The sequence below is a fragment of the Argentina silus genome (assembly GCF_951799395.1).
Source record: "Argentina silus genome assembly, chromosome: 7".
NCBI classification, from domain to species: Eukaryota; Metazoa; Chordata; class Actinopteri; order Argentiniformes; family Argentinidae; genus Argentina; species Argentina silus.
Genome location: NC_139661.1, coordinates 19,013,142 through 19,037,382, shown reverse-complemented (window position 1 = coordinate 19,037,382; position 24,241 = coordinate 19,013,142). Strand labels below are relative to the sequence as shown.

Genomic DNA, 24,241 nt, shown 5'->3' with positions numbered 1-24,241 from the left:
TTTTTTATATCCATTTCTAATAGGTTGCTAAAAAACTAAAATTACCATTAAAAGGTAGACAATAGCATACAAAATGGGGAGACTTCCTAGTTAGGGACATCAACAAGAACAGGATTCAAATATTGTGCTTAATTGTGTCCCAAAAAATACAAACCCCACCCATGTGGAACTCCAGGCAGACTTAAGTCAAAAACTCTCAAAGTTGAAAGAATTGTCTGGGTTTTCCTTATGGACCTACAATAAAATTAAATCATATATACCTATAATAAAAATAATTAAATAAAATCAGTGCCTTGCTTAGGTCTAGAAAAGTCAGCCTGTTTCTCAATAAAAATAAATCAACATATGGTCATAAAACAGGAAAAAGCTAAAGATTCTGACCAAAACAAAAAAGGAAAAAAAAAAAGTCCCCTTCCTGTTTTCACACCACTGGAAGGCAAATTAAAAATGAGTAATTTATGCGCACAAGGCAGAGGGGAATGTGGGTAGCCATGCGTTAATGGTGAGTAAGTGAGAAAACTACTGGTACAGCAGGGCTGACACTGTCAATGGGGGTGTGTGTGTGGGGGGGGGGGGGGGCTGGGGGGCTGACAGTAATGCAATTAAGCACTCACAACCATTACAAGTGACAGCATAGACAATTATGGTGAAATATGGCTCTGATGAAGGGTCCCCAAAAATAATAACAGCGTCTTACTTTCAGACAACTCCGATATTAAAAAATGTCATTTTTAATTTACTTTGCTGCAGACTTCAAAAAGACAATGGTAGCCTTGCACAGTGGGGGTTAAAAGTCTCGGGCATACAATCTAGATAAGTTGGTTGGACCCCACATTGATAATGAATTAAAGTTAGGCTGCTACTATCAATTAACATGCTTATTAGGGCCTCCTACTAAGCGATAGAGCCCAAGGGATAAATCCCCGTTAGTCTGACTTCATGAGGTAGGCGGCTGCTATTCTGTGTGTAGTGCTGCTGAGCAAAAACAAACTGCTGATGATAAATGTCCCATGTCTTCCCGGTACTGAACTGACACTGTTTGGTGTTCTGACATTTTGTCGGGGGGGAAATCAAATGTCTGAACAGACACTGCAGTGCTGTGAAGGAGAACCTGATGGGATTTGCTTGTGGGGTTATCCCCGGGCCACACAAGTACTGCAGTGGACACACAAGGAACGCTGATATCGTGACAAGTCAACCGCGCAGTAAATACGGCTAGACCGAAAGGCTAGCCTTTTTAAGGTCTCAGGCTATTGTGGCCAGGTTGGTTGCTCTGCACACTGGGATGCTACTGCATGTACTTCCTCACAGCACACTGAAGAGCACTCAATACAACTGTCCACGAGAGATGAAAGGGGCTAGCTGAGGGAAGAGGATGACAATCGTTTACCCTCTAGGAAGGAGAGTGCTGTGTGTGTGTGTGTGTGTGTGTGTGTGTGTGTGTATTGATATTCACGGACATGTTATCTCAAGAAGCAAGTCAATAACAGATGCGCACCTTTCACTGCTTAAGAAAGGACCACTGCAGAGTGCTGCCGTGTGGAACACACACACACCTCCTTGGAGAATAGAGACGCTGTAGTAACCAATTCTTCAGCAATTCTTCAGCAACTCAACTGTTTCCAAGAGAGGGGGGGTGGGGAATCAAGCCAGACCTCTTCTCTCTCCGTTAGTGACCCCATCTCTGTATGAGCCCTCTCATTCCTGCCTCCCTCACCAACACGTCACAGCTAGAGTAGCATTTCTCTCCAGAAAACCTTGACAACAGCACCTGCTGCTCACACACCACCCACATCTCATTTTAATAGCACTTACTACAGACCCAGTAAAAACATCTGAGATTGGAAGCAGAATTTCCCTGGAGGCTCCAGCCAATAACCCCTCAGCAAAAGGGCCATTTCTGAAGTTTGATCTCTCCTCTTCCAGTCTTTCCAAGACAAAAGTACACAATCGGTGTTTGCCAATGAGAAACGGCTTCCCCCCAGCTGCCAAATGTCCAGTTTTTTTCATCCATAACGACCGCTGAATGCAGGTTGTCTATGCCAATTTGCAGTGACAGAGACAAGCAATCAATGAGTGGCATGTGGAGAGGGGAGCCGAAGCGATCAGGACTAAGGAGGGGCACTGGTTCTCTATAAACGAATGGAGAGAACATAACAATGTCTGAAATCAATGAGAAGCCTCAGAATTTACCAGCAAAACCAGCAATGACTGAAAGTCTTATCTTTTTCATACTTTTTCTTTTGTTGAAACGGTCAGCCTTCGCAGTAGATAATGGTCAACAGCCCTGGTCCTGAAGAGTTATAAGGCATGCAGGTCTTTGCTTCCAGACCTACACTAACACTTGAATCTGATGACAGTCTAAGATTAGTTAAATAAGGTGTGCTACAGTAGTTCTGAGCTGGAACAAAAGCCTTCACCTAATCCTGTGGCTCTCCAGGAACATGGTTGATGACCACCTCTAGCTATTGGTCTACTGCATTTCAATCAAACATTGCTTTCATTATTCATCACCTTTTCATCAGAACAGCCATTTAATAGCTTTAGGTCCTAAAATAGAGGCGAGGATTACAAATTCTGCAGCCATATTAATGCAGTGATAAACTTGCATTCACACCAAACCCCTGCAAATAGACTGCAAATAACATATGGTTGGTTTCCGTGCTGATAAACACTTATGTGGAAAGAGAAGGATTAATTGGGGGAGATGTAGCTCTGGTCCAGATGCCCAGGACCAGAGCTAGGGGAGATGAATAGATTAGGCCACTGGCATTTGTTTTGCACAAACAATAAACATAAATACAGGAAAATCCCCAGACTGAAACCCAACTCATACTTCAACAAACTACCCTGGAATGCACATGCACAATATCTAATGTCATACATGTGTTTTGATGGTTTATTGTACATCTCGCTGGTTCCAGAACGCAATGAAATTAGATTGTACGTATCTACGTAGGCTTGTATGAGACATTTCTATGCATATAGCCCTACCTACCATCCTAAACACGACTTCTCTCCACCAACGTAGGATGGGAGGACACAATACGGATGATACTGACTCACTTGCTGGGGACCGCTTTCGCTGCTTAGAGCACCTGCGTATCCAGCATCAATCGGATTGTGGAAAGGTGCGACGCGGCCAGAGCAAGAAATGAACGACAAACACAGAGCAAGAAAAAAACAGACAAACATTGACGATGGAGTTTCACCTCAACAACTTCAGTTGTTATTTCCCTCCTACCTGCTCTGGGTCTGACCAACAGAGGCGTCAACTGGGACGTGAATTTGGCAGGAAAGCAAATCCGGAACACCTAGCGCTTGCGTATTGCGCGAGGCCGCCATTCATCAGCTCACCGACAGTAGCGTACGATTTGGCAAAAACACCAAACCCTGGTCCCCGTAGACCGTGGAAGCAGCTGCGGCAATGACAAGTATTCCCCCTTCTACAGACCCACCGTAATGAATGCTCACTTGTTACAGAAACCAAGCTGCATGTCTGCAAACAGGATGAATCAGACCAGCCAAATCAATGGAATAGGCTACGCCTGGTTTTCAGGCATGGGATGCCGCATCCAACTCGTTGACACAGCTTTAAGTTAGAGGACACACAATTAAAGCCTGACTATCAGGCTATAACCTACACTATTTTAAGAAAAATAAGGATATGCAGGTGCGCAACTCAATCCAGCATTTTAGACACACGCGACTCAGCATGATTTGTCAAGACTATTATTAAAGTTGAAGATTAATCACGAAAACTACTAAATTGAGTAAGCCTACTGTTTCTATCGTTGCATGTTGGAAGCAGATCATTTAAAAACATTTGTTCTGAACACCAATAGGCCGGGGGGGGGGGGCATCGGCCGACATCGCCCGCACAGAATGTTTCATTACTGTCGGGCGTTCGCGATTGAGCCACTGCGCATAGGATTGATACATTTAAACTCTTTGCTTTTTTGCCTCTGGTGCAACAAAATCTCCATGCAAAGGACCTCAGCATCACCAATTGGGCCCCTCCTCAAGTGCGATTCGCCCAGACAATCTCTACAGTTCAGCAAAACACTCCCTAGAAAAGTATCTCCCTGCAACGCCGTAATATAGACTTCTGCAAGCAGTGGCGCGTTCACAAGCAATTAACGCGAATCAAAACTAATTTGCCTCACCTGTGCTTCAATTTCGGTGTTTCTGCAAGCTCGCGGTCCGCTCCACTCTCGGCAATTCCACCATCTTCCCTACCTCTCCCTCTCTATCACCCGGCTCGGCTCGGCAGCTGTCGGTCTGTGTGCGATAGCAGCCTCCCCCGCCCCTCCTTCGCAGCCACCGTGACATCAGAGGGGATTACAAACAATGTTGAAAAGCATCTTTAAATGGGAGAATTGTGTCCTCTGCCTCGCCGTCTTCTGTCTTGAAAGGCTTCTATTGTTTTCTATGGAAAATCCCTAGTCTGATTTATGCATTCAGTTCAGACTGTATCTGAAATACCCTTTTCATATACAAGATGCTGTAAACTCATATTAGTTCTAAAGTCAAGAGGCACTGGATTATGTATTAATGCCCTATCATGTGATGGCAGAAGTGAAAGAGGAAGCAGAAGTCAGATGCACTGAAACTCATTACAGGTCGTTTTCCATTGCTTTAAGCTTAAATCTTACACTCTCGCACAACATTGCGGATAGGCGTCATAAACGTGGGTGATGTGGACACAAGAACTGAGTGTGTGGGTATTACATGAGAATGTGTTAAATATAAATGACGCATGGCAGACGCAATACTACATATCATATATATGGGATGAAAAAACATGAAGGAAGCAGATAGGAATTCTGAAGCTGTAGTGAAAAAATGTATGTTATTCCAGAGGATCTTTATTTTGCTTGGTAAGCAGCTGACAAAACCAGTTTAAGTGGAGACAGGACTAAGAATAGTATTACTCTATAAATAAATACAAAATGAATCAATATGAGATGCTAGATAATATTAACATTGAACACACCCTCCCCTAAGTCAATTGAACAATAAATTAGAAAAAAAAGAAAAGAAAAAAAAGCAAAATGACAGACATAAAAAACAGAAGCTACATTGTCTTTTAAAAGCTCATTGAACCTTTGTAAAAAGAATGTTTCTGCATAGATATACACTTATTATCATAGTCTATGTTTGTGTTCTAGGCCTGCAAGTATGCATCACAATAACCCCCGTAGAGTCAGGATATGTTTGCATTCATTCAGATGATGATGACACCGAATGAAAACTGTTGAGTGACAATGGACAGCAAAAAAAAGAAAAAAGAAAATAATTCACTTCAATAGTTAAGACAAATCATCAGGACTCAGTGGTTTGAGATGAGGAAAGTCTCTTACATAATGCTAAGGTTATACATCTTTATCCTCTAAATGAAGCAGAGAACATTGTGGTAAGGATTAAATGGAAGCCCTCATGAAACAAGAAATAATAAAAAAACAAAAACAAGAACAAAACAAGGGAGCCTTCCCATACAATAGACAACTGACCGACGTTGCAATATCCAAATGTAGTGATAAGATAAGGCTGCATTTGGACTCTTTCTGCAACAACAATCTGCCAGGAAACGTGGCCACGTCGCTTTCTGCTCGTGAGACCGACCAGTTAACTGCTGCTCATTGTTACACATCACCTTGTCTAGCCGACTCGTATCTAAAGGCCCCTAAAACACTTCACATTAGCATCAGGGTGCACTGCTGTGCCGTCGTAGGCTACGACGAGCTCTGTTCACAGTGGCTTTATGAATGCCTGTGTCAGGCCTATGTCAGCGTGTCAAGCGTCTCCCGAGACAGTTCACAGTTGTGAGGAGAATGTTTAAGTTGTGCTACCTCTACCTTAATGGCCTCCCTTCACTCTCAAATGACGGCCTGTATTGATCCTTGAGCTTTGTCCGATTTCGAGCTCTGATGCATTTTATTACACCATGGTGAGAATCGCAGTGCCCAGTCAGTACCTAGCTCTTTCCCAGTTACCCTGTTAAGTGTTTATATTGCCCCAACCCCATGCCCGTGACTATAAAGCTCGAGGTGGAGGTTTGCTCTTAACCCTAGAGTCAAACATCTGACACTATGTCAGCGGGTCACAGTCAACATCTACCTACTCTGCTACTCCAGATTCACACCAGTGCCCATTTGTCCAGGAAGACTTGAGTTCTGCTCATATTACTGATACATTTAAGAGTACACCGACAAAGAGGGAGGAGGGGGGGGGGCATGGGGGACTTCTAATCTTCCTGATCTATCTGATCTCTCCGATTCCTAACACATCAGTAGTAGACCGTTATTGGGTCATGAGAGGAAATGACTATCAGTGGACAGATGCATCGTGTCCACTGACAGTCAAAGCAATGTGCATCAAATCAGTGATGCACATTGCTGTTCTTTTTAAAAAAAAAAAAAAAAAAAAAAAAAAGGAGGGCTAGACTGCGGGAAAACCACTGTTCTGAACTTCCGACCTTTTCTACAGCAGCATCCAGCACAGCATCTGATTCTGTTGTCCTCTGGCCGAGTCTGCTGCACATGCCTCTACACTACACTACAATACACTACCCCCCCCCACCCTCGACAACTGCCATGTAACCACTATGAAAAATGGGCTGTTGTGACCGAGGGCAGATCTGTTGAGGGGAATAGAGAGAGAGAGAGAGAGAGAGAGAGAGAGAGAGAGAGAAATCTAAGATATGAGGGAGGTTAAAGGTGAACAATCCCTTTAAGAGGACCACACAGGAGGAGTACGAGTTCAACAATAAAGAGCTTGATCCACACATGTCTATGATGTATTGTACTCTATGAACAATATATATGGTGGAAGTGTTATGCCATTATTACCATGTTCATAGTGGTTTGTGCAACTGTGCAAAATATAATTTAAAAAAAGAAAAGGTACAGGAGACCTTTCTTGAGACATGAAAACCTACCTATTGTAAATACGTACCATGTGAGTATGTGTCAGGTTAAGATATGATTTACATAGAGTTTGTGAATATATAAGTTAAAAGGATGGTGAATCCTTATACTAAAATCAGACTTGATAAGCCATGAGATAATGTAACAAGTATCATTGTAACACAGCCAAAAGATAGTCTGACCTTATTTATCATTGCATGAAGTTATATAGCAAGAATAACCTAGTTCAAATCTAAAACGTATTACAGGAGTCCTGTGGACTCAGTGTATAATCACCTCAAGTATATAGGTTGAGAATGGATCTGTGATTGGAACAAAAATACATCTAGAAGGTGAGGCTGGTGGAGGCAGAAATCAGAGGACAGGCTCATTGTAATGCGTGGAATGGAATGAGGAATGGTATCAAAACACGTTTTTGATACCATTCCTCATTCCATGCATTACAATGAGCCCATCCTCTGATTTCAGCCTCCCCCAGCCTCCCAATCCCTTACTGTTATGTGCTGAGCTGAGAGAAAACCCAGGAGGAATAAGTCACGCTTCCGACTCGATGCCCTCCCACTAACGTAATAGCGAACAATTCTTGAATCAGGTTACAAAGATCAGTCGACAATCAGGTTGAGACACTGTCAAGTATGTAGGAGTCGTTAGTGGGAACTGGAAAAGCTATTGCCATTTGTGGAGACAGATACGTCAAAAAAAAAACACTGAATGAGGAGGAGCTGCCTCGCCCTTGGTTTGGATGGCACAGACGTCCATTTTGAATGTATCGTTGAAAGGCAGCCAGGCCAGTCAAGGTGGATTGCTCGGTGCAAAAATGGCCGACCACTGTAAGAGAATGACGTTGGATGTCACTACGGTTGTACTACGGAGGTTTACAATTGGTTACCTCAGACAACCGGGACTATTGGCTGTGAATAGTCCGTACTGCTATTCAAGATCTTTACCAGTAGCTACGAACCATTACCTGTTGGAACAGGTGTATATGTATGTACACTAAGATGGAGTAGCACCAATGTAGCATTCCGCCCAACAAAGTCAACTGTCAGTCCAACTGAACCGTGGCAAACTTGGCTTCTACGGTTCAGAGTCGACAAATACTTCAGGTCTCGGGGGGGGTAAGTGGAGCTAGCTACGGCGGTCTTTCCTCCACTACATACTGTATTCTGTAGTTGGAGACATTGTTTAACTACGCATTCCATCAGATGTCATCAACAGTAACACAACATGGCTAAATCAAACAGACGGAGAAACAGCAGCCACTCCTGGAGAACTCCTCTCAAAAGGAGGAGAACGTGATCCAAGAATAAACCTACAAGGTTCACAAGTCTGATACTGATCGTCCCCTTCAGAATGGAAATCCATGAAACTTGTGGCTCATACTTGAGAGAGAAAGTGAGTGATAAAGAATTTTGGTTGTGCTTGGATACTAGTTCTCATTGCTGGAGGTAAAGGAGTTTGAATTTGAACAATGTGCTTTTATGTCTGTAAATGGTATATACGATTGGGCACCCGCAATCACGGTCAAACCATTGTGGGGCAGCCAGGCCGGCAGTCAGGGTGGTATTGAGATATTTTTCAGGCAATAAAGACAAGTGGATAAACTTGGAACTGATTATTTCTCATCCTTTAGCTCATGACAGGTTATCCATGATAAACATGAAAACATGCTGGAACATAAACAGCCATTTCCAACTGTTTCTCTAAGTTTTGTTATTGTGCTCTGTCTAAATATGTCTCAGTCTTCTGTATTTTGTTTCAAATTAGGTTTGTGTTTTAGCAAGGAAACACTGCTCTACTGAGACTAGTCAGTAGTTTGGACACTAATTCTGCAGAACCAAAAATGTGTTCAAGATGCTGCAACAGGAATTATGCTGTATCACTTCGCAGCTGGTAGCTTCATTTAGCTACTCTGCTACAAAACATTTTGTGGAAGACAAAATACCAAAACGTGACGTAAAACAACCAAGTGAAAAAAAATTAAAACAATAGAGCTGACAGAATTGGTAAAGTTGTCCCTAACATTGAGATTGACCTGAGGTATCGTGGTACCTGAACGAAGGCAGAAGCTACTAACAGACACACAGGCCAGCCATACTCTTCCAGAGCCTTGTACGCACATTTCCATTCTGAAGGGGGATTGGTTCAGACCAAGCTCTGCTGACAAATCAGAGTCCAGACATTTCCAGGAGGACAGGAGGGAGTGAGGGAGCAGTGGGCATGGCCACAACTACCGTGACCTATCAGAGATCCCCCAGCCTCCTTCCCCAAGCCTCCAGGATAAAGTTGCCCCTAGACGCTGATCTACTCAGTTAAGGTTAGGAGTTCAGGGGGGGCTGATCCTAGGTCTGTGCCTGTGGGCAACTTCTACCCGGAGCCCATCTTCAGTAGGAGGGGGAGGAAGTGTCTTCTCTCCAGGCTACTGACCAATGACAGAGTCCAGCCACTTCCTGTAGGCGAGAGCGAAGCGTCCCTGCTCTGGGCTGTGACAGCCCTCCAGGATGCTGGCCACAAAGCCATGCTCGGAGGGCAGGGCAGGGGGACAGGGTTGCTGGGGACCCCTCTTCAGGCGCTTGGTGTCACGGGGGTCCGGTACCCCGTCCACCTCCATTGCCTGGGCCTGTCCGTTCCTGCTCTCCACCCCCCCTGCACCGACGACTCCTCCCGGGGAGGCTGTGTGAGCGTGGCTGGTCAGGCCAGCGTCGGTGTGGTTCAGTAGGGGAGACTCACTCCTGCTGTTGCTGCTGCTGCTGTGGTGGTCCCTCCTCCAATGGTGCCACAGATAGAAGACGTGTCGCCTGGAAGAAGAGGAGATGTTGGTTCTAGAACACATTACATTTGAATAAAAGCTGAGACAATACTGCATAGGATGGCAAACCCGACCACAGAAGACTGTTTGCTCCTATTCACACATAAAATCAGTATGAGCGGTGTTGCCATGGCACCTCTCCCTTTTCACTATCAAAACAAAGCTGGACAGGTATAACACTCTTCACAGAGCAGCTGGTCTTCTGCCTAAGGGAAAACATTTCTCTCTCTCTCTCTCTCTCTCTCTCTCTCTACAAAAGAGCAAAGCATGCTCTGCAGCAAAACAACATCAATCACATGATCGCAGCGCTCCAACAGATCACGGTTGACAGTGGGTGTCCCAAAGGCGCCGCAATGGTCTTGCTAACCAGATATGACCAGCTCATTACCTCACCTGTCGGGGGGAGAGAGCTTGACGTTTCCTGACAGAAGCTGTCATAACGAAGCACTGGGAGCGCCGCAGCAGTGTGTTGATATCAGGTGAGACACGAGTTGAGTGATATCACTATCAAACAGTAACCCCGGGTGTTTCCACGACATTCATACAGAAAGTACAAGAAATGAGACACACAGATGAGGACCTGTTTTCCTACAGTCCCAGGGTGAGGTGACAGTCAAGTCTCCAGGACGGGGGCTCACCTGTGACACCAGAGCGTCTCGTGGCCGGGGTAGGACTGGATCAGGTCCGTGCACAGTTCCATCTCCTGGTGGAAGAGCTGGGGTACAGCTGCCAGCGGGGGCTGCTCCTCTGAGGACGAGGGGGGGGCTGCTGTGGCCTCTCCGTTGGCCTGGTGGTGGGGGTGGGCAGAGTGGAGGTCCGGGCTGGAGGCCGGATGATGCTGTGGGGAGGCCAGGGACTGGCTGAGCTCTCGTACCAGGGCCTTGAGCAGGAACTGGCGGTAGTGGAAGCCGCTGTGGTCCGACACGTGCATGGAGACCCACAGACGCATGGAGGAGAGCTCGTCATGAAGGACCTGAGAATGAGGAGAGCGGGGGTCTGAACGGGAGCTGAAACACTATGGGTTTCCCAGGGACATACTAAACCTACTCCTGGAGAGCAACTGGGATTTAGTCCCAGACTTGGCTTAATCTGTGTCTGGGAAACCGCCCTACAACAGTGCTAAGAGCTGTATCATTACTTCTCTGTGAGGATAATTTCTTTCTTGTATGTATGAGGGACTGACAGTGAGAGGGGAGCCATAACCAGCACTCTCTAAATACCATGAGGCATGCACTCTGAGTATGAGTGTAATATCCATCTAAAGCTATGAAGTTGTCGCGAATTTAGTCACAGTACATGGTAAGTATAGAAATATTTCTGACCCATGGTTTTTCAACATTACTTACCACTATAGATAATTAGTAAATGTGTGGTAATTGTTTAGTAATTCTTAAAAGTGGAGTGCATAGTATTATTTGGGCCCAGCCAACAGAGAGAGAGAAGGAAACAGAGCCTGATTGTAAAAGTTACACAAAACAAGAATAATTGGAACATTTTAGTAAAGAATATTCCTTTAGGAATTAAGAGGATTTAGTCTGTAAGTAAGTACAGTAACACAAAAACAAACACAGTCAGGGCCACAGTGGCACACACATTATCTAACCCCAACCACACCAATGGCTGATCAGAAGCCAGAGGCTTATCCTGGCAGAGAGATGCAGGCCATGTTGCAACATCACCACAGAACTGTCAGTTATTCCCTGGGTCCTAATATAGCATCTAGGCTACATGAGTGGGCTTAAAGCTTGAAGCACTGAGCCACAACAAACACAGTAGCATTTCCACCTTTAAATCCCAGGGCCTCAGTGGGGCGGGGGGGAAATCAGGCCTTGGGGCTTTTGGCTGTTCCCAGATCTGTTAAATGGACCGTCCTGTAAACGTGGCTTCCTCCTCGGTCCACAGGGCAGGGACGAGGCGGGGGGCGCAGTGACCCTGATGATCCTGTAAGCCCCCCTCGCTGACACACAGGGATTTTCTCACTATGTTAGATTGAGAGAGCTGCTGATTATATGGCAACCGGAAGGCCCCCTAGTGGTCTGTCTATACATTATACCTAGGTTTACAGCAGTGAATACCAAGGTTTCCTAATCTCAACACTAGGGATACTGACACCCGATATTTGCTCAGACATATCGGCCGATACAGACAGCGGAAAAAAAAGGAAAATGTGTCACAATCGTGCAAAAAATATGTCGGAAAAAATGTAATAATGTTCAGTCATTTTGTTAAAGTTCCAATCCTTTTTGCTCAGCAACGAATGCTTTTTGCAACACCCACCATTCCAGACAGTACAGAGCGTCCTTGGGACACCTCACCTCAGTTTGAGAGCCATCTGTATGTGGGAGACAGCACTGTGAGAGAGAGAGAGAAAGAGAGAGAGAGAGAGGGACAGAGAGAGAGAGAGAAAGAGAGAGAGAGAGAGAGAGAGAGAGAGAGAGAAAGAGGGACAGACAGAGAGAGAGAGAGAGAGAGAGAGAGAGAGAGAGAGAGAGAGAGAGAGAGAGAGAGAGAGAGAGAGAGAGGGACAGAGAGAGAGAGAGAGAGAGAGAAACACAACTCTTCTCACCTTCAGGTTGCCCGTGGCCATGTTCTGGAGCACCCATATGCGGTGGGACCAGGCGTTGTAGTTGCTAGGGTAACGGCCAGCAGCGTCGGCGCACACTTTCATCTCGTCGTGCAGCACCCTCCGGAGGCGCTCGCTGAGGCGCGTCGTCACGGCGTTGTGGCGATCTGCGTCCCCCTGCTCCTTCCTGTCCGCACCCGGGGGAGAGCACTCACGCAGGACCTGCTGCAGCACCCAGCGCCTGGGAGTAGACATGATACAGTTACAACCAGCTTACGACAGGGAGGGTGTGTTTCTGTACCGCACACACACACACACACACACACACACGCACACACACGCACGCACACACACACACGCACACACACACACACACGCACACACACGCACACACACACACACACACCTCTAAATCCAAGCACCACACAGGACCTGAGCATGTGGTTGAACAACAGAGCAAAACTAAACTAACAACGATCTTGCGAAAAAAAGATTCCTGGATGACAGCTACTTCAGTTTATATTAAAACATTTAAATTAAATTTAAAAAAAAGGATCAACTGTCATCACATTGGGGCATGTGTGCTGACCAACGCCCAACACACAACAGGCCTCTCGTCTCAGGCTGCGAACCGCAGGGATGGTTTGGGGTAAGATGAGGGCAGATATCCCTAGCCATATGGACGTGTGGGGCATGGCAGGTCAACAGTATGACATAATCCACACAATCAGTCAGATTATAAACAAACTGTTGGAATCCATCCCCCCCCCCACACCATCTGCAACCTCCAAGCACAAGATAAGATGATCACACACACACACACACACACACACACACACACACACACACACACACACACACACACACACACACACACACACACACACACACACACACACACACACACACACACACACACACACACACACACACACACACACACACACACACACACACACAACAATAGCCATTCCATGACCTTGTATAGCACTTATGCCCAGGCGTAATCTCTCTCTCTCTCCCTCCCTCCCCACCCTCATCATATTTCCTTGTCCTCATGCCCATCTCCTCTCCATTTCGCTCCCTCCTTCCCCATCTCTCCCCCACTCAGCATCCCTCTCATTCTCCAACTCTCTCTCTCTCTCTCTCTCTCTCCAATAAGATGAATGAAACCAAGGCCAGTGATCACGACCCTAATTCCCAGGATCCCTTGGGGCAGGGAGCCTATCTGATTGGACGTGATCCTGCAGTGCCCCTGGCGCTGCTTGTCCTTGATCAAACGTGACGCTGGTAAAAATGGCTAAAAATGGCTCCCCTCTGGTAGACTGTAGGAGACAGGCTCGGCCTTTCCATCTCCTAAAACAGTTCTCTCTCTCTCTCTCTCCACCCCCAACCAACTCTACCTCTCTTGTCTCCGTCTACCTCTCACCCCCCTCTCTCTTCCTCCCTCCCTCCCTTTCTCTCTCACTCTCTCTCTCTCCATCCATTCCGCCCTCCCTCTCCCCGGGTAACCTCCGGTAAATTGCATAACTTGAGTCTGTCATTAATAATGTAAGGGCTCTTTTCCTGTGGCCTGGTTTAGAAGCCAGCAGAGACTCTGGAGAGCCAGTAAATATCCTACGTGTTTAAGTGAGTGTGGATGTAGCAGTGGGATGCTGTAAATGTCAGCGTTTAGGATGCGAAGAAAGAGAGGACATTTGATCTGCCAGGTGACGTGTCTGACGTCCCCGTGGTTGGCGTTTAGTGTTTAGAAATATTGCTTAAACAAATATTAAACAAATGTACGTAATCTAAATGTTTCCCCCTCTTGTAGACTTACAGTATCAGTCAAAGGTTTGGACACACCTTGCCAACAGTGTGCAAAGCTGTCATCAAAGCAAAAGGTGGCTACTTCATAGTTTTAATGTCTTCAATATTAATCTACAATGTAGAAAATAATAAAAATAAAGAAAAACCATTGAATGAGAAGGTGTGTCCAAACTTTTGACTGGTACTGTATGATCATTACTGCTCAACATCCAGTCTAATACCTTACAGCATGTCTATAGCGTGCTGTTTATGGGAGTAAGTCATTGGATAAATATGGCATTCCAATGATCTGACAGTGAGTTAATAAAGTGTCCTACCGGTGGATCCATGTCTCTGGGCTCTTGGGGAACTTGGTCAGCGCTAGTTTGCCCAGGTACAGGTCTCTCTCCGGGCTCAGCGCTCCACACTGCAGCAGCTCCTTCCTAGAGAAGGGGAGACGATGAAAAAAAGTATGAAATTCAATGCTCCCGAGAGTACCAACTGCCAACGCCCCCTAGAGTACCAACTGCCAATGCCCCCTAGAGCACCAACTGTCAACACTCCTTACAGTACCAACTGTCAACGCTCCCTAGAGCACCAACTGTCAACACCCCCTAGAGTACCAACTGTCAACGCCCCCTAGAGTACCAACTGCCAATGCCCCCTAGAGTACCAACTGCCAATGCTCCCTAGAGTACCAACTGTACTCCCTATAGTACCAACTGTACTCCCTATAGTACCAACTGTCAATGCTCCCTATAGTACCAACTGCCAATGCTCCCTAGAGTACCAACTGTACTCCCTATAGTACCAACTGTACTCCCTATAGTACCAACTGTCAACACCCCCTAGAGTACCAACTGTCAACACCCCCTAGAGTACCAACTGTCAATGTCACATTCACTGAGCCTCCAAGACTGGAGACAAAGACGGGCCAGAGCCTAAAAGATACAACAAAATAGGACAACATAGCCTAGAATACAATACATTCAACACTTCAATAAATTCAACCTAAAGCAAATGTACACATGTAATGAATTAATTTACATATTTATAAATCTGCAATGACAGTGGTATTTCTGAATAGTTCCATCTCCTCTGTCACAACCACAGGTGAACATATCCTGGGATCTAGGCTATGCCTTGGTGTGCTGCAATGTACCAGGGACAGATACAATGTCTATCAGCAACCGAGTTAGACAGGCACTTGATATGACTGACAGAACAATTTCACAAGGGTGTTGTCTCCAGGATGCAGGTCGCTGTTCCTTTCAAGGGCCCTGGGCCACTTTGAACACAGGGGCTGAAAGCTGAAGTGACTGATTCAGGGCAATGGGCGTTTGAGTTAGGTCAATGTGCTAAAGGAGATGTCAACAACGACAGTGCAGCGCCCATCAGCCCACGACCAGAGCTAGAGTGAGGAGCAAACACACACAAGCAGCACTTACGTACATGCAAATACACACGCACGCACGCACACACACTCACATCTAACTGGCTCCACAGATGATTCATCAACCCAGCCTCTTTCCAAATGCCTCTCTAAAGCAGTGCATAAGTGTGTAGAGCCATTGCATTGCGTTGCGTTTGATTCAAAGGGTGTTATTCAGCACCACCTAGTGGAAAACCCTGCACACACAAGGATGAGAAGGAGGCATCTGAAAAAGAAGTGGATTTTATAACAGCTGTTTCAAAGATGCCGAACACATGACTTAAAACACAACTTAAATGTGACCCCAAATAACATCATCAACGGAAGCTGAGATACATCATCAATACTGCGATACGTGATGACATAAGAGTTCTAAAGTATGGTGACATCACACACCCAGTATATGACGACATTCGCCAGTGACAACCACTGAGGTAGGCCTTTCGCTTATAAACAATGCCTATAAAGAATCAGCCGGTACAATACAATGAACTGTATATCCCTTTTCTAAATCAATCCGTTGATAGGAATCAAAGCCATCCAGGCCAGATGAGATTATATAAAGGCAGTGCTATAGCCTGACAGGTCAAATATTGAGGCCAGGCCAGTGGGCAGCCTGAGTATCTTAGCTGGGTCACGGGAAGCCTGCTGATAAATAGATTATCCAGAGCAGAGACTGAAGCAGGGCACCAGGGGAACAGAGACTGGACCTCCTCCAGAACCCTAATAGAACCCAAGGCAGGGCAGGGCAGAGAAGGACGTCTGCTCTCTGATGATGATGATGGGCCATAACTGGGTCACTAACACAGCCTTGTTAGTTCCTGTAGATCCAAACTGGATACGGTCTACAACTCACCAAGATAATTAGGGATCCAGCAGATTAGTTTGGACGGTGGATATGAGTTTTGTAGGGGGAGAAGGGAATTAATCAGATGATGCAACTTCAGACAATGTGTATATTTTCAAGCAAACAGTTTCCAGTCCTTTTTTAATGTTAATTAATGACCCATTCTTTAAGACCATACTAAAAGAAAAAAGCTAAACACAAAACTAACTTATAGGTACCTGTATAAAGCAGGCTTTCAGATCTAAAGGAGGTATGTTCTCTTTATGTCATGGGGAGAAAGACAAAACACTGCAGTCAAAGAAATGTCCCAAGCAGTCGGCCTTCATTCCATTGACTATTCTATTCTATTCATTCTGCTGACACTCTTATTTAAAGCGACTAACAACAACTGCATTCTTAAAGCAAGTCATCTAACAAATGAAACATCTAACACATCTCTATAGGGGAGGTAAGAGTGGGACAGGACCAATGGTTGGACCTGAGGCGGGTAGACTTGTGTGTGTCATGTCCATTTATAACGCTATCTTCCACTTTCAACAACCCTTAAAGGCAGTCACGTAATCAAGAGTATAAAAGCTATTTCAAGACGCTTCCCCTTCATAAACTAAGCTTGATGCCAATCTGTGCTGACAGTCACACACTCACAGAAGGCGCTGTGCTCTGAAAGACAGCATTTCAGATGGTATCAAAGGGTCTTGTCTCTCTGAGAACGAACACTCAAAACAGCCTTCTTAATACAGAGTCTAGAATAAAGCCAACAAGGGATCTGGTTATTTTCCTTCAGCTTTTCCTTCCGAATACGGAACGAATACAAATAAATGTGGGTCTATTTTGAGCAGTTTGCTATTCTGTTCTGTACGCAACATCTGTTTTGTACGCAGCATAAAAAGCCAGCTGGTGTGACGAGAGTCCATACCTGACATTCCAGGCGGTTGTGAAGTCTGGGTTTAGCAGCAACAACGTGCAGGTGATATCCACCAGGGCTGGAAGGGAAAGAGACGAGACACAGGTCTGTCAGGTAATCTGTTATCGGAGCGAAGAGTCCGCAAAAGCAAAAGAAATATTCTTTCGTGGTCAGAAAACATGCATGAAATGTTGTTATGCAGCTAAACTATCCCTTTATGGAATTACTGGAAGCTCATCCATATAATTAATCCCTAACATTTCCATACGAGTACGTGCCTCTCTGTGACATAGCCTGCCTCAAGAGTTCAGCCCTTCCCATCTTTGAAAGTAGGCCCAAAACCAGCATCTACAATAACAGTGCTACCTCCACTGGGACTAAAACCATAACCTACCACAAATGTGTGACTATTACTGTACCTTCCCTGTCGAGCCACTGCTTGCGTTGCCTGTAGAGCAGCAGCTTGTTGTGGACGTAGGGCAGGAGGAACTTCACACACCAGCTCTCCACGCCAAGCTTGTTCTCCACCAGGACGATGGGGCTGCGGTTGTATCTGGCCTCTGGGCACGGGATCAGACCTATCTCATCACTGAGATGGAGAGAAGGGGGGCTACTATGAGAACATCTGCATGAGTGACTGCTCACACACACAGAGGCTACACTGATGTGCACATACTCAACACACTCTCTCTCTCACACACAAAATATTGATCCGTTACTTGCCACCAAAGCTTGAGCATTTCACACTTCATATCTCCACCCTTGTCCGAGGGATATTGATTAGTTGCTTAGATTAGATCAGTTTAGAAAGGACCCTGTCTTGTGACTGGACTGGGCCTGCATCTCTTGGTGACGGAGAGCGATTGGCCAACACTGACACGAGTTCAAGCCCTGGTGAAAGCAGCCTAGTTTGCACACATGCATGAGAGAGAGAGAGAGAGAGAGAGAGAGAGAGAGAGAGAGAGAGAGAGAGAGAGAGAGCTCACGCCTCAGTGAGCGCACAACAGAATTGGTTTGCCGTTCACTGCTGAGCAAACTGCCGCTGAGTGCACACAGAGTTGTGGTCCCTTTGCTGCAGTTGTTTGGCACAGACACAGGGATGGAGACAGAGGAAAAGGGTGGGATTTGACCCTTGAGAATGTGTGGAGTTTGTGTATGTGGACGCGGGTCAGCGAGAGCAATCACAGCCATTCTAAAACCACAGCACTCAGCAGAAATCAACACCACCACCAGAGCCTATGCAACACTGTGTGCATGTCTACATGAAAGGTTGCCGCTCACAGCCTCTCTTTCAGTTGAGCTTCAGCTCGGCTGCGTTTTGTATCTACCTTTTATTTTTCTTACAGGTCCCTTCTAGCATGACCTTGCTGTCAAGACAGGAAATGAGGGGGTGAATATAGACTGTTCAGATGCAGCTTCAAGGCTGAATCATTCACACATTGTTCCTAAATGAGCCAGCGGGAATGTAGGCCAGCACTAATTTAGAACAGCCTGTCAGGGGAAGCTTCAACACCAAAAGCATTCTATCGTCTGAGCTCAACTTCCAATCTGATTCCAAGTGAAACTGAGTAATATAGAACAGAACCAAATGTGTTTAGGAATGACTGGAACACAGTGCATATACGCTTAAAATTAGCTGCCAAAATGAAACAATTTGCCTGGTTTGATTAAATCATATCCAGAAGGATCTCCAGTCAGTGGATTCAAAATAGCAACTTTTTACAAATATGACAGCTGTGGGATGATGAACAAAATGTATTCAAGTGAAGTCACAACACTTGCAACTGGACTGGGGAGGGTAGTCTAAATGCAGCTGTCAAATACGAGGCGACAGCTAGCCAAAATAAGCCGACTCAAATGGATAAGGTAACAGCTAGCAAGGAGACCTCGCATACTGGCCTTAGGAAACAATCTGGAGAACCTTTCACATAGGTATGACAAGGAGGAGCATGGCAATATGTCTGCCAACATATTTGGCCGGCTGGGGAACAACTTACATTTGTTGTCAAAACAAGCGCTTTGGGTCACATGATATTTACATGCCATTCCAGGCAGGAACAAAGTTGGGCAAAAATGGCTTTGACACCCAGTTTCTAAACAGCTGGCTGACCATCAAAAGCTGACACTGATATATACAGCGAACGATGGCTAATCAAAGGCTGCCTATGTTGTGAACTACAAGTATGTGACGAACTCAACAGACATTTGCGGTCCTACTGAAAGCAAGGGAGAGAAGTAAGCTAGCTGACTAATTCCATGCACCTGTCCGCTCTTCGGTGATTAGCTAGCTAGCAGGCTACGTGGTTATCCAGCTAAGTAAAGGTTAGCTAGCTTGCTAATGATGTTGATGATGACTCGTTATCGCGTCACGTTATGCTCAGTTTCATGTTATCTAGTATCTAGCTGATGATATGTGTTATCTCTAACAAACAAGATATACGTACATATTCGGATTTCTCTTGAAGGCGTTATTAATATCTTTGACAACTCTCTGGACCAAGACGTCCACCTCCTCCTCCGACTCAGCCATTTTTGAGTATCAATGACGTCAATGACTTCTGTCAACTTCATCCGGGTCATTAAAAATCGCACCACTGCGCATGTGTTGTACGTTTTTCACCATGGTAACATTGCAACAACTAATACTATGCCTGCTACAATGTTTCCAATCCACAATTAATGCATTAATTTCATCTCTACATTATGTGAAAAACAAATAAGATAATTCAAGTTTTATTTAACATTTCACTTTACTGGAATGTAAATTCATTGTTTGGGGTTGGCAAGTGTTTTAACTGGTATCTCTTTAAACTCTCTGTCACATCATCAAGATGTATTACAGCAGACCAACTCTTATTTCAAATTGGTGAGTATAGCCAACTACACTATTATCAAATACCTCTGAACTTGAAAGTTTTATATTTGCAGACCATATCAATCATTGTTCTGTACCAATTATTCCAACAGGCATAAGAACAGAGAGGCTGAGCCTAAAGACTATGACTTCACCTTGTGTCCAGATGGAAAGAAGAAACTAAGCATATCTACTTACAAACACTTTGGAACCTGCATGGATGCTGTGAGCTATGCCCTCTCCTTTTTATCAAACTGACATTATAACCTGATGTCAGGGCTTTGTTTTGTTTCTAGTTCATGCAAATACAGGGAACTGCCTCTCTCTCTCAGGGCTTTGCACACTACAGGGTAGACCCTAACCGTACTGTGCTGGCTTGAATATTTTCCTTTCACATTGTCCTTTCCAGCACTGTTTCAGCAACTATGGTGAACATTTAACCAGGCCTCAGCTCGGTTTGGCTCTGTAGTGTCCAGTCAATTAGGGTTTTGTCAGTTTGCCCAAATCTAGCTCAGAAAACAAGACTCAAGCCACTGTGACGTGCCTGTGCTTCTATACCAAATCCAGAGATATTTTCCCTACGTATTGATATGACTGCTACATTGTTGTGTGTGGTGGTGAATAGTGTCAGCCAATCTCATATGCCAACCACAGTTCATAGTGAATCTAAAGGTACAGTACCAGTCAAAAGTTTGGACACACCTTGCCAAGAGTGTGAAAAGCTGTCATCAAAGCAAAAGGTGGCTACTCTGAAGAATCTAAAATATAAACCATATTCTGGTTTGTTTAACACTTTTTCGTTTACTACATAATTCCATATGTGTTACTTCATAGTTGATGTCTTCAATATTAATCTACAATGTAGAAAATATTTTTTTTTAAAAACATTGAATGAGAAGGTGTGTCCAAACTTTTGACTGGTACTGTATATATATTTATATATATATTCTACTGATATTCATATCCTGCCATATCTCATAATACTTAGTAACATGAAACCTCCTCTCACCTCACTTCTAGGACTGGAGCACCAGCACAGAAACCCAGATGTCTCAGTATCTCTTGAAGAAGGAGTATGAGCCTAAACAGACTCCCAAATCAATGGTGGAAGCAGATCACTTCCAATCTGCAGACTTTGACAGGAGAACTATAGTCAGGTAGGCCGTCTGTACAGTACATCAGTAGTACAATACTGCACAGTATTTTAATTATTAGTCATTGCCAGTGACGTCAACAGCTTGTCTCTGACCATGCTGTCTGGTCATTCATAATGTGTTTGTTTTTTTCAGACAAGAAATAGCTGGGCAGGTGACTGATGTGACCAATAGCATCCTGCCGTGTCACCAGCCTGGCCATAACCAAATGTAAGAGACTGGTCTCGACTTGCTCTTTATAGTTACCATTGCTAAGATGCTAAACTCCGAGGTGAGGTGTGAAATGTTAGTGTCACGTGTGCCTCAAGCTGTAATGAAGTGTTGTTATTATCTTTTGCCAGAGGGGGGCGATAGGTTGTCACTGAGGTTATTTTCTGAGAAGAGAAGTTTTATTTAGTTAGTTATTTTTACACTTGACATAAATAATTGCTCATTGTTTAGACTTTCCCTTGTTTGGCTTGCTAGTCAGAATGGTTGACTACCAACCGCTAACATATTTTATTTAGTTAATAAGGTCTAGGCAGTTTTGTGTTATCGAAAGAGAGCAGTCCAAAGCTTATTCTTAGGGGTTCAGGCCTCATTTTTGTGTGTCCCTCGCATAATAGTCTGCATAAGAAAACAACGTAAAAGGGAATATAGACGGGGAAAACTGATATAACAGTCAACAATAGTAGAGGGGATTTGAACATCCTTCTGTGTTTTATTTTTTTAACGATTTGCCTTTTGCTTAGTTCAACCTCTTTAGTTTCCACCTGAAACTCCTCAAATGTAACTCTGCTTTCAAACAAAGATAAGAGATGGAGAGCATCTGTTGAAAAAGTGAGGTTGAGTATATCATTGCATGCAGAGTGTGAGTTTGCCCAAGGGGAAATCAGTCATCTCAGTGGGAAGATCGGCTGAGGTTTTCTTATGGAGGTGCAGAGAGCTGTGGCTTAGGAGCCTATACCCATTGCAGTGTTGAGCCTGTTTTATAATGTGTCTGTCTCTCATTTCAGGGAGTTGGACTCCACATATGCAGTGGATTACCTACCACCATGTGACTACAGCAAAGAGGCAGTGAGTCTGAATCTTAAACATGATATATTCTGTGCAGGGGACTGTTTGAAGTTATTTTCATTGGGCCCAAGTTTACACATTACCACCATGCCGACCTATATATTTTCAAATGAATGTCACATGGAATATTTCTCAATATGCTTTTTTGATTGTCTCTTCATATCTTATCATGTTTACATGACAGTTAGGTGATATATGACATCACAATGTGTTTGCTCTTCACAAAACAATTTCCCATGTGCAGTGATGTACAGTACCAGTCAAAAGTTTGGACACACCTTGCCAAGAGTGTGCAAAGCTGTCATCAAAGCAAAAGGTGGCTACTTTGAATAATCTAAAACATAAAACATATTCTGGTTTGTTTAACACTTTTTTGTTTACTACATAATTCGATATGTGTTCCTTCATAGTTTTGATGTCTGACAATCTACAATGTAGAAAATAATTTTTAAAAAAATAAAGAAAAACCATTCAATGAGAAGGTGTGTCCAAACGTTTGACTGGTACTGTATGTTATTTCATATAGCTATATGGGACATGGCTAGCCTGTTTGTAAAGTTAGCGCCAGGAGTCAAATATAACCCTCTGAACCCCCTTCATCAACCTCAGTCAAACAGCCTTTCGACACCTTTTATTGAGAATTGCTCTCGCAATATCTGGCGTGCCAACTAGCTCCGTGACTGTCAACAGTCGCTGCTTTCGCTCTTTGAGTTTGTTTTTTTCTCAAGAAAAACCAGGAAGCAACATTGGCTGGCGTGGGCCTTTAAACATGTTGAATAATTCAACATAGATGCATATTTTTGTGAACAATTAAATGGAATGTTTGTAATTTGGAATCTCATCTGAGGAGTGAGACCAGTGGTTGCAGATCAGCTGATCCAAAACAATTATCCTTCCGTTTTATTTATTTTTTACTTTCATGTCATATTTCATTTTGATGGTACGGAAGTGCAAGTGATATTTACCTCCATAAGCAGGAGCAGGTTTGTAGCATTATGTATTTAATGGGTTGTTTTATTATTTATTTTTCTCCTCATAACTGCTAGCAGATGTGTAATATGGTAGTAATAATACAGTAGGCCACTCTGGGGTCCTAGTCTTTGGGCTTATCCTGCAGGGATACATATGTTTTACATTAACATTTTCGTTCCCTAAAAAAAAATCACTTCTCATTTTGAACAGGAAATAAAAAATATGGATTATAGGGCGATGCGTTCCCCATGTGTAGTGATTGTGTGGAGATCTGTGGCTTTCCGAGTCCCTCTGTGAACTCTAGTGATCTTTTCTTTCATACAAGGATATTTAAGGACATATTGTGTTGTAACATCCACCTGCTGCTGAGGTTGGCGACTACTAAAAGAAATAAAAACTAATACCTAGAGATTTCACTTTGGAGGTCCATTTTCATTACTAGTCAGAGATCAACACACATTTCCGCAGCTCAAGAACCAGTAATACTCCCTAACTTAATATGTTGTCTCCTCCTTATAGAAGACCATGAAAGGCCAAGCAGACAACAGACCTGACTTCAGGAGGCGTCAGTCTCAGTTCACTGACACAGCGGACTACCGTCGGGTGGGCCGTAACACCTTTCAGGAAGAGAGCGGGGCCTACGCCTCCCTGGGGGAGAGATCCAGGGTCTACACCAGGCCCACCAACCCCTTCTGTACCTAGAACCCCCCGCCCCCCCTGGGTTACCACAACAGCATGGACTCCCTAGCATGCTGGTAACAGATCATTAGTGGCTATTTCTCCACCACAAACTTAAGCAACTTTTTACTTCAGTATTCTTTCCGCTTCAGCCACTGCTGTTTTTCTCTCAAATAAAGCATGTCTTTCATGACCAACGATTGTTTCCCCTTGAACAGTGTTTCATTTAAGCTGTATCAGCGGAAAATCGATATG

General features: G+C 44.4%; 2 protein-coding genes across 2 annotated transcripts; one reads left to right on the top strand and one right to left on the bottom strand.

Moving 5' to 3' along the window:
• Nucleotides 1–4,863: 4,863 nt before the first annotated feature.
• On the bottom strand, nucleotides 4,864–19,802 carry ptar1 (protein prenyltransferase alpha subunit repeat containing 1; the record flags this gene model as incomplete). Its single annotated transcript, XM_083673698.1, has 7 exons — nucleotides 4,864–9,727; nucleotides 10,377–10,711; nucleotides 12,305–12,542; nucleotides 14,428–14,532; nucleotides 17,285–17,351; nucleotides 17,692–17,861; nucleotides 19,717–19,802. The coding sequence occupies 7 exons, from the start codon at nucleotides 19,800–19,802 to the stop codon at nucleotides 9,349–9,351; spliced, it is 1,380 nt and encodes a 459-aa protein (XP_083529824.1). The 3' UTR covers nucleotides 4,864–9,348.
• Nucleotides 19,803–19,873: 71 nt separating this feature from the next.
• On the top strand, nucleotides 19,874–24,170 carry LOC310807387 (cilia- and flagella-associated protein 95-like). Its single transcript, XM_083673860.1, has 7 exons — nucleotides 19,874–19,879; nucleotides 20,104–20,138; nucleotides 20,240–20,351; nucleotides 21,147–21,283; nucleotides 21,416–21,490; nucleotides 22,276–22,336; nucleotides 23,828–24,170. Exons 2-7 carry the CDS (start codon nucleotides 20,104–20,106, stop codon nucleotides 24,008–24,010), a joined length of 603 nt encoding a protein of 200 aa, XP_083529986.1. The 5' UTR covers nucleotides 19,874–19,879; the 3' UTR covers nucleotides 24,011–24,170.
• The last annotated feature ends 71 nt before the right edge of the window (nucleotides 24,171–24,241 follow it).

Coding starts and splice junctions, on each gene's coding strand:
- LOC310807387 (XM_083673860.1), top strand. CDS start 20,104: ATGTATTACAGCAGACCAACTCTTATTTCAAATTG. Junction 20,352..21,146: donor TTGGAACCTGCATGGATGCT/GTGAGCTATGCC, acceptor CCTCACTTCTAG/GACTGGAGCACCAGCACAGA. Junction 21,284..21,415: donor GACAGGAGAACTATAGTCAG/GTAGGCCGTCTG, acceptor TGTTTTTTTCAG/ACAAGAAATAGCTGGGCAGG.